At 36.8% G+C, this 11,234-nt stretch overlaps 1 protein-coding gene and 1 long non-coding RNA gene across 5 annotated transcripts in view; both read left to right on the forward strand.

Moving 5' to 3' along the window:
- LOC140790552 (calmodulin-binding transcription activator 2-like) overlaps positions 1-10,436 on the forward strand; it is a 46,893-nt gene extending 36,457 nt beyond the window's left edge. For 2 of the 4 annotated variants that reach the window (XM_073140676.1, XM_073140678.1), the window contains 3 exons: positions 3,458-4,043; positions 7,104-7,409; positions 10,085-10,436. In XM_073140676.1, coding sequence (XP_072996777.1) covers positions 3,458-4,043; positions 7,104-7,409; positions 10,085-10,174 — 982 coding nt within the window. In that variant the 3' untranslated portion in view covers positions 10,175-10,436. Of the gene's footprint in view, positions 1-3,457; positions 4,044-6,657; positions 6,757-7,103; positions 7,410-10,084 lie in introns of those variants that run through there. The other 2 variants (XR_012109415.1, XM_073140677.1) reach the window with 2 other exon arrangements.
- A 189-nt stretch (positions 10,437-10,625) lies between these two features.
- On the forward strand, positions 10,626-11,021 carry LOC140790553 (uncharacterized). The gene is made up of 2 exons (XR_012109416.1): positions 10,626-10,716; positions 10,815-11,021. It is a non-coding gene; the product is annotated as an uncharacterized lncRNA (long non-coding RNA).
- Positions 11,022-11,234: the final 213 nt, after the last annotated feature.

An 11,234-nucleotide genomic window follows, 5' to 3' on the forward strand; every position in this document is an offset into this window, starting at 1 on the left:
AGAGACAGGGAGGGAGGGAGAGACAGTGAGAGAGTGAAACACCGAGAGAGAGAGAGAGAGAGAGAGAGAGAGAGAGAGAGAGGGAGATAGGGAGATACAGGGAGGGAGGGACGGAGACAGGGAGGGCATGGAGGGAGGGAGGGAGGGAGGAAGAGACGGAGAGAGAGAGAGAGACAGGGAGAGAGAAGAACTTGCGTCATCGCCATGCTCAGCTCGCCGCACTCGCTTAGCAACCCGTCGCGCCTCGGATCGTCGCTCAGCAACTGCTCGAGGGTTTTAGGGCTTCGATCGAATCGATCAATTCCGTTGCTCAACAGTGAAGGTAAGGTTTTATTATAGGGTTTGAATCTGGGTTAATAACATTTGACCGAACCCTACCCGACCCGTTAAACAATATCTAAAATACCGCTCGTGTCCCAACAGTGTTTGATTTTTTTGGTTTTTTTTTGGGAAACTCTAGACACGTGTCCCACGTGTGTCCGTGCTTCATAGTCCCTTACCTTAGTCGGACGAGGTTTTGAAAGCTGCTTACTGAAACTGAATTTTGGTTGAAATGTTTTGATCTTCTATAAATTATGTAACTTGTCCATATACTTGAATCCAAATTGTACAACTTTAGTACATGTAAGTTTGTACATGAATTTGTTATTACACAATAGTTGCACTTACAACAGTGATAGTACTCCTATTATAGAAATTGGAATGTTTAATGAAATGCCTTCTGTATTTAAAATCTGTTTTAAATAAGACTATTCAGGATCGTCATTGTTATTCTACTTCCTTTTAATTCATATTTTGTATATAATACTTTGAATTTGTCCTATGCTTCAAGCTATTTTTAATCTCTAATTCATACTCTTAAACTTAGAACTCCATCATGAATAGTTGAATACTTAACTATTAGGCCTTATCTTCTAGTTTACATTGCCGGCCTATCATACTTAATATACTTCGTACGTGTTTTACCACTTCATCTTAGCTTTTCTTGTTAATTGCGATGCTTTATTGTATTTTCTCATTAATTCCTCTTACATTTGATTTGCTCATCCTTCCTTCTAGAAGGGGGACCTTTTACTTGGATAAGATCACTCCTTTTGGTGTCCCATGCAGTCGCCGATGTTTTAAAAAATTGTAGGCCATTGTTATGGATCGTGCGTCTGTTCTCGATCAAGCTTGGATGCAGGAAAGTAGTCCGCGCAGTCGGAGGAGAATATTATGAAAATATTCTCCCGTAGTCAAAAAATTACGAAACCAGTGGTGATCATTCCGTATCTTTCTGATCTACTTTTGCAGATTCTGATTGCACCTGGGGTGAAAATACGCAATATTGCGGTGAAGGTGGAGATGATGGGTGATGGTGATGATGGTGATAAAGGTGGTGATAATGGTGATGGATTTGGTGGAACGTGGTCGAGGGGGATTAGAGGTAACTGGTGTCAAGATAACACACGGCTAGGGCTTGAATGAGGAGAGAGAAGAGTTAGGTTAGAGGAGGAAGGGAAAAAATTTAATATTCATTCATAATAATTCATTAGGTTGCCATCCACATCTTAAAAGGCTAGCCTAACAAGCCAAATTAACAATCGGTAAACCTAAAAACATTGCATTCTCGCCGATCGCATTCAAACGCATAATTGACATTCGTAAAGGGCATTCGAACACGATCTCCCCAATTCGAACGCGACATTCAGGATTCTTTTTTTCTGAAGAAAACAACTAAAACAAAACAAGAAATATGGCCCATAGGTTGTATCCATGCACGAGATGACTTAGTATGGTCTGAATCACATCAGCCATCCCCTAAATATAAGGTTGTAAAATAACACAAAGCTACAAAACATTAAAATATCTCCAAGTATCTACAAGAAAAGCTGTTGTTCCTTAAATGGAGGCGGTTGTTGTTATTGCTGTTGCAAGAGTAGTCTTATAGTGTCAGCAGCCTTTTGGCTGTTGCTTTTCCTGTTCTCAGTAGCAGTCTTCAGTACTAATCCTTACAAGTAAAAGCCATGAAAAAAAGAACAACCTCTTAAGAGGAATTACGAATCTCTTAGAATGAACAATAGGTAGGTTTGGGACACAAGTAGGCATAGTAATTTATATTTAATACCTACACGAGAACTGTTAATGGGTGCAAAAACCATCTATTACCAGCTACTAAGCCCAATTGAGTGATTAGGTGCCCGATTGACTGCCTAGGCGGGCATCTAGGTTCAAACCGCCTTAAGGACCTGCCTATCTTTTAGATGGGTGCTTTTGGCGGTCTCCTAGGCAGCCACCTTGATAGTTTTCCAAAACATTGACATCACTGTTGGACTTGTCCAAACAACTGCAGCTGACTTTAATGTACTTTATCTCGTGTGAACATTGTCCATTACTTGTGTTGAATGCAATGATCTTTTATTATACTTTTTTCTAGTGACGCCACTCATCCATCTATGTTCTCAAATTTCCCATTTTGGCACCATGGTTGATTTTTTGTATGTTATTTTCTAGTTGCCTAATATTCATATCCATAAAGCATGGTCAGTTTTATACTTTAGATGCATTTCTCTGATTTAACATGTGTAGTTACCAACTTAATTACCACATTAAATGGTCAGTTTTATACTTTTTGGACGCTGTTATGCATGTATTCATGTTACTGTACTTTATTGCTTGCAGTTCATCCATTTAAATGGTTTTGAAGATCTATGTTTGTTTTTGCTTCAACATAATGCCAAAATATAAATTGATCTTTTATCATGAAGGATAAAATGCCATTGCAACGGAGATTATTAAAGAAAAGTAGGGAATAAAATATTCTATAATTCAACATGATCATACACACGTGCATTCCTCTGTCTGGTGTTCTTCACATTTACATGAATTATTTAATGATAGAAGTACTTCAAAACATCTTTTTTCTGGAAGGGTCCCATTGTTAGATCATAACTGGAGTGTTTCTTGTCATTTGTGTTCATTTTGCTTGACTTTATATTGCATAGACATGCAAAGGACTTCTTATGTCAAATGACATCATTATTCTTTACCAGAAACTTTTAATTGTTGGAACATTGTGTGTCATTCCTAAGTTGCATTAGGCTTAGATACAGCAGGTAAGTTTGGTAATAGCATGGATTCATGTGTTGGGCAGCATAGTACATTCATCATATACTATACCAACATTCATCATATACTATACCAACAATGCGGCTCCCAACCAAGAGCCTAGCATGGCCTTATTTTATGCAAGGCACACAAGGCTGTGCCAAAATTACTTTGCCGGCTCAGTACTGTGGCACATGACATGTACAGTAGCAACCTTGTCGGCATGGGCTGCAACGTCACGTATAACCTTGGATATTAGTATGAGCAAATTGTTCCTATTTGTTTCATATGAGCCATTTACCTGATTTGGCCTTGGGATAGGATGACCTAATTTCCTCTTTTAATTAGAATTTAAAATTTTATTGGTCAGAGAGGAGACAGTTGCTGCACTTGTCAATATTGGAGCTGATCCAGGTGCTGTTGAGGATCCAACCTCAAAATTTCCTCAGGGGCAAACTGCTGCTGACTTGGCATCAATTAGAGGACATAAAGGAATTGCTGGTTACTTGGCTGAAGCACATTTGACAAGTCATCTTTCATCATTAGTACTAAAAGAGAGTGCCATGGATAGTATTTCTGCAAGCCTTGCTTCTGAAAAGGCTGTCGAAGCTGTGCAGGAATCAAGTATTGTTGCTCTCGATGGTAGCAATGGAGAGCAGTTTTCACTAAGAGGATCCCTGGCTGCTATAAGAAACTCGGCTCAAGCTGCTGCACGAATACAAGCAGCTTTTAGAGTTCATTCATTCCGTCAAAGGCAATTGATGGAGAGCAAACATGAAGATACTGAGAACTTGGCTGAAGTGATTGTGCTGTCCTCTCTAAGTAACAAGCCTAAAAAATTAAGTCATTTCAATGAATCTTTGCACGGTGCTGCTATTAAAATTCAACAAAAATACCGTGGATGGAAGGGGCGGAAAGAATTTCTGAAGATCCGTAACAAGATTGTGAAAATCCAGGTACATTATCAAACAAAGTAATTTCCAGCTACATGTAATTCTGTCATTGCTTGAATATACCATAATCCCTTTTAGCTACTATTTCTGCTTGTCTACAAAATTTGAAATCAAAGTCAACTAACGACACTGTTTATATAGACGTAGTTGAAAATGCAAGCAGAAATATGTGTCTTGCTGGAGGTCAGGCACCAACAATTCCAGAAATGAATTTTTGATGGTTAACTGTCTTATGGGATTCTTCTTCATTTCCATTCCTTTTCATTTACCCCTTCTCTTTTCTTTTTTAATTTCTTTTGAGATTGGAGGTATTTTAGGAAGTGCAGGAAAGTTTAGGACCCTACATGTTGAATGAGGTTACTATCTAGTTCTAGCCAACTTCCCAATACTAGCTTGCAAATTCCAATATTGTCCTCTTTATAAAAAATGTAATGTTTTTTTTTTAATCCTTCGTAGGTTTAGAGTTGTGAAGTAAAATTGGTGCAAGGGGTTGATATCAGGGATGAAATAAATCTGATATTTTTTAGTAGTATGCTTGTGATTAAACGTGTCAGTGCTATGTTTTGTATGTAGGGATTAATAAATTATTTCGTTTGGTTCAGTTATTGCACCTTCTCCAACTCAAGGGAAGTCATGTAGGAAGCATTCCATAACACACTGAAGTTTTTTACATGTAGTCTAGGTACAAATAATTGATGCTCAACAAAATCATCTTATCTTGGAGAGTGATGATGCTTTTGTCTTTCATCATTCTATTTTCACTTCTTAGGTCTTCTTTTCTGGAGGTGATATGTATGTTACGACGATTCTACCATCATAACATTTTTGTTTGAACAAATGTTATGTTGTCATGATAGGACATTTCATATTTAAGAAATAAAATGTTTGTCACTTGTCAAGAATAATATTTTAATAGACGGTTGCGGATGACGGGCGGTCACCCTTATCGCTTAGGCAGAAGGCGGGCGATAGGGCAGGTGGCAAGGCGGTATAGCACTTCTAAATTAAAAAAATAAAAAATAAAAAAGTAAACATATATAATACAAATATTAAATAAATATATGTAATAATATAGTATATACACAATATTTAGTAGTGCGCTATAGCAAATTACTAAATAACATAATCACAATTCACAACCATAATAACAAGTTCACAACCATAAGGTCCATAACAACTAATATAAATACATAATTAAAGATTCAAAATTATTATAGCTATATGTTCCTAACAACAAGTTCACAACCATAAAAAATAACATGATAAAAAATATTAAAACCATAACAAATAACATATGATCAAAGAACTTATCTCATCTATCAGAGGAAACACTTTCAACTAGATTAAGTGGTTAACAAATAATAGATTAATAGATTAAGTGATTAACAGAATTACAGATTAAGAAAAAAAATGTAAAACAACAATTCAACAGATTAACTAATTAACAATGAAAACACAATCAATAATTCCTTCAATTAACACAACAGATTAACTGCCTAGTATAACATATTAACAGATTAAGACAGAAAGTTGAAAATAAAAAAACATAACAATTCGGTGTTTGCCGCCGGTGGGAAGAAGTGGGAGAGAGGATCATACAATTTGTCATCGTCAATCCTTTTCTATCAGTTGCACTCATAGTTGCTCGATATATAGGATCTAGAGAGTCGTAGAGGAAGAGAAAGCCTTCACTACCGCTGGCCGTGGAAAGGTGAGCCGTAGAGGAAGAGAGAGCCTTCACCGCCGCTGGTCGTGAAAAGGAGAGCTGAAGAGGAAGAGAGAGGGGTTTAGGATTTTGGCGAGCTGAACCGCTTCCATTAGTTTTAAGAGATGTTTTTTTTTTAATATACAACTTACCTGTACCTGATTCCAACTTGACTCGCGTCCATTAGTTTTAAGATTTGGTGAGCTGAACCGCTAGCCCGCAAGGCCCACTTGGCGTTTTTCAGCGACTAGGTGGCCCACAAAGGTGAGTGAACACCTTTTGCCAGCACCAATTGAGATGTGGCGGGTCGGCCAGTGCGCTATCCCGACATGGCAGCCACCAAAAACACCATTCAAAACATTGGTCAAGAAGACGAGCACCGTTTTTTTTTCACGAAGCTATTTTTTACATGTTGTTGTTCTGACTTCTAGGATTTCTGGGAAATGGTAAGGAGCAAGTGAATTAGAGAAGGTTTTGGGGAAGAAGAGTTTAATAATAAATAATATATCCAACACTTGTTCTCTCCTGTGAATGACCAAAATAATACCGAGTAGTTTTGCTTTCCCTAAATTCTGGAGTCCATAGGACTATTAGTTCCTTTATTAAATATCTTTGTAAAATGGCATACTAATGCGCGACGAGGCCCTCACCAATGCTTGTCAGGAAGGTCAAGATGTGTGCAACCTTTCATCTGTATATGTCTGTATGTTCAGTTGAATTGCAATATATATGTTTTCTATATGTATGTCAAGTTGTCATCCAGCCACCTTCCTACAGTTAATATACGTATGCGCGCCACTGCTTGGAATTACACATGCATGCTTGCCTGAGAAACTTGCGTATGTTAGCTTCGAAGCACCATCCTGACTGGTATGCTACCACTGTCCTAACCAACACATACTTTATTGACAGGCTGCTAACACATCTCATGCTGGCAGCACTTAAAAACTTGAAAAACATATAGACAGCAACTAGGTCAGGTCTTTGTATTGCTGGTGAGGCTTATCCAGGGTAAGTTCACAAGATTTTTTTTCCATGGATTTTCAATAACAGTTTGAATCTTGTAATGCAATTTAATATTAAAAGTTTAAAACCATATTGCTGCTATTCCTACTTCATACCATCTTAGGGAACTGTATTTGTCCCAAAATTCCTCTATTGCAGTCACCAGAATTATCAAATATTAACTGTGTGCATTTTCAGTTTTAAAAAATAAACTGACCTTCAACTTTGTCATTCTTGGACAGTGTCTGATTAGGCTATATTATTTATTATTTGGAAGAATATGGGCATGCAAAACATGTGATACAAGATGGATGTATCACTGCACATTTAGCTTGCTGACCAGCTTGTTTCAGGCACACGTGAGGGGACATCAAGTTCGGAAGCAATACAGAAAAGTAGTTTGGTCTGTCAGTATTGTTGAGAAGGCTATTTTACGTTGGAGGCGTAAAGGTGCTGGATTACGAGGCTTCCGAGCTGCGAAAGTTACTGACATTGAGCAGGAGGCTGCAAAGACTGATGAATATGAGTTTCTTCGTCTTGGACGGAAACAGAAGGAAGCTGGTATTGAGAAAGCGTTGGCAAGAGTTCAGTCAATGGCTCGTTATCCAGAAGCTCGTGATCAGTACATGAGATTAGTGGCATGTTCCAGTAAGTCTAAGGTGATTCACTCTCTTTCTGTTTATACATCTAATGTAATTTAATTAATCTGTTTTTAATACTTATGGTATTGGAGTCAGTAAAACAAAGCTTGTTCAATTGGTCTAACTATGCTACTAGAGTGGGCTGTATAGTTTTATCTTTATGTCAGTGTATTTATTCAAAATACAAGACCTGTTCTGTTTTTTTTTTTAAATCTAATCTTTTATCTTTTCTGGTTCAGTATTTCCTTTCTTGCATATGCATAGAAGATAATATGTTTAATTTTTACTCATGCTGTCCTATTATGTCTTGACAATATGCGGAATGTGAGATGTGGAAATTGCATGTCTAGTTTTAATTGTTAGGATGTGTGTTTGTGTGTATATATATATTCTCTGTTATAGTTCTATTGTAATCTAAGGTCATATTTCAATTATCATTGCAAAGTTTAACTTGCAGATATTCTTCTTTGGTAATTGATAGTTATATTGTGTATCACATCATGAGATTAATTGTGAGGGAAGAGAATTCTGATTTCTTATTGGGCAGCATAGTCCATGCCACCCAAGTTGTCTTGTAGTTACAGGAACTTGGCACAATAAGTAGGTTTTGGTACATGAATCTTTTGTATTAATTTCCTATTGGTATTTTCATCTTGTACTCTTGTGATACGGACTGGGTTGTATCAGACTGTATCATGAAGATATTGGACTCGATGGATAGAGTCTATTTATTTTTTAATTAATTTATGTTCATCTTTTATGTAAGCCCTTAAGGCAAGTCTAGTTAAGTTATATAAACCATTAAGGTAAGTTTAATTAAATCAAGTAAGCCACTAAGGCAAATTCAATTAAGTCTTATAAACCTCGAGTTGTATAAGCCTTTAGGGCTAAATCCGAGTAAGACGCATTATACCCGACCGCTATATATAGAGGGGTTGAACTTCTTTGTTTATTAATCTAAACATCCAAGCAATGAACCACAGACACGGGACACGGACACGACACGATATGGACACGGCGACACGGCAAATTTTGAAAATATAGGACACGAACACGGCATAGAACACGGCGAAATAAATAAATAAATAAATATATATATATTATTGATACATCTAAAGTAAAGGTTTGTAATCTAATAGTGTTAAATGCATGTACATCAAGCTATAAGAACTAAGAAGTATATATCAAGCTGTAAGAACTAATTTAAAAAGAAATATGTATTAGAAATTTAACAATTTAATAGAGCGAGAGGGCTTTAATATAATTTAACAACAGATATTTAAATTAAATATAATTAGTTTATCACACTAATTATAATTAATATAAACAACAGATATTTAAATTTAAGCCCTAATGCTCTCTCAGTGTATAAAAAAAGGAAAAATGAAACTATGAAAGGCTTTAAAGGAGAGCAGAGGGAGGGAGAGAGAAAGAGAAAGGAGCTACTTGTGGGAAGGGAGAGAGAGAGAGCAGAGAAGCTGCTTGCAGGGGGAGAGAAAGAGAGCAGAGAGGCAATGAGTGTGTGTGTGTGTGTGTGAGAGAGAGAGAGAGAGAGAGAGATAACCGCGCCATTCGTCGCAGCTGTCCGTCGCTCACTACCGCACAACTGCGCACCGCCCGTAACCGTTCGCCGTCGTACTGTCGCTCGCCATCGTGCACTATCGTCTTCGGCTGAGAGGGATTTGGGGCTAAGGCCAGGGACCTGGCGTGCTTATGGGCCGATGGCACAAGATATACTGGCATGATAACCGTGCTTTAGATTAATTTTTTTTCTATAAACCTTATATAGCTTTATCATCAAATTTATGTGTAGTTATTGCTGCAACAGAACAATCAAGTTTACCTCTTTGAACTTTCCAAAGTGTAGTGATTAACAAATCTGTTGCTTCAGCTTCCACTTTGATTGTTTTTTGGAATCCTTTCATTTTTTCTTCATGTTTTATGTTTCTGTCATCTTCTCAACAGGAAGTCATCTCCATCTGCCACTAGATATTTGTCGCATTGTACTTGTTTTACCAATCAATACTTGTTAGGCTACCCGGTCATTGGCTTCTGATTTTTTTGAAAAGTTCTGGTTTGTTTTTCTCTATGTATATATCCTTATAGCAGTTTATTACTTAATTTCATTTCACTGCTTTGTTCTAATCAAAGGGGAAATGTTGGTGTTCCTTATTATTTCTCACTATTGAATCACCTTTGCTATATGAGATGTTGGAGTACTTGATATAGGATCTATTTGGTATTCTTTTGATCTATAGACTGGTAACCAAAAATATTTTTACTGAATTACTTAATTAGAATTATCTTGCTTGAGTTTGTATTGAACAAGTTTTCATGGCAAATAGCATAATGTTAAATATATGAGTACCTGTCCCTTCGGCATGTGACTGTCTCATTTGCAGGATAACAAGATGGCAACATTTATGCATCATATCTTAAATCCTAGTTTGCCTAGTGGATTCCTTAACCCTGCCAATATGTCTGCTCTAGTTTTATCTCTATTTCATTTTGTCTTTTTGTTTAAACTTGATTCCTATTCAATAGAATAAAAAGCTATAAATTACTTCTCATAGCAAGGAAAATGGAAATCTCTTCCTAGGGGCATGTCTATGTTTACCTGCACATTTTGCCATCTCCTTTGTCTTGAATCGGTTTTCTGAGTTATTTTCTTTATGAAAATGTTTCTTCTACAGTTGGGAGACGGTGAAACCTCCTTGCAAGTACAAAGTCATGGAGAAGAAAAGAAGCAAGACAAGGATCAATCTGCACCTATGTTACACTAAACTAATACCAGTCTAGTTTGAGTTGACTATTGCTAGGGTCTTCAGCAGTGTTCTACAGTTCTCACCAACGCATGATGGTTCTGTAAGTAGTCTGACTTGCAACATGTAAAGGCTATTTGGCAAGTGTGAAAAGATAGGAAATATTATACATATGAATGACAGAAAGCCCTTTGTGAACAGAAGGTATGTATTCGGATATATTTGTCGACCAGGTTTGGAACTGGCATTGACTCTGACAATAAGAATTATTTTTTCTTTTTAAGTATGTAGCATTTCCAACAACAGTAAGTTTTTCTTCTGTTGATTGTATTGTTAGTCTTTGCATTGCCTTCTATTGCACCCATGTAAGCGTCAGTAAATCATTGCTATTGTTACCCATGCTTTTTAAAACATGGTCACTTGAAATGTGTATGCATGATCATTTACCTACTGTAGCTGGATTGTTGAGGTTGTCAACCCACTTTGCATCTCTATTCAGAGTGACAAGGCGAAATCATAACAAAGAAGAGCTGTTTTTCAAAGAGTTGAAGATGTTTTTACATGTATGAACCAACTAACTAATGTTTTCACTGGTAGTATTATTATGGAGCATGGACTCGGCTGGTTTGGTAGCAATTACTGGAACACCTCTGGTTTGCAGGAAGACAATGGCACCCGTCTTTCCAGGAGAAGTATGATTTGGAAATTTTCTGCCCTTTCTGGAACTTAAAAGTTATTTACATTTGTCTTTTCTCTCTTGTAAGTTGGTTTTGTATCTTGGTTTCAGCATGAGTTATTGTAATTTGCATATATAATAAGACCGTACTGATTGTTGGTAAGCATATAGAAAGCTAATTTCTCAACAAAAGCATATGAAAACTGACTTGAATAGTGCAACAAAAAATTGTGTACTATTATTATGGAATCTGAGAAGTTTTTTGTAATCCCTTTTTAGAATAATTAACATTTGGGTTCGTTTCCAAATGTGATGCTGCATTTATTGATATAGAGCATTTCCTCTTAGTGTACTTAAGAAAAAAAAGGAGCCCATTTTGATGGTGTAACTTTCTATGATATAATA

Source organism: Typha latifolia, chromosome 6, assembly GCF_019914945.1.
Source record: "Typha latifolia isolate L0001 chromosome 6, TyphaL0001v2, whole genome shotgun sequence".
Taxonomy (NCBI): Eukaryota; Viridiplantae; Streptophyta; class Magnoliopsida; order Poales; family Typhaceae; genus Typha; species Typha latifolia.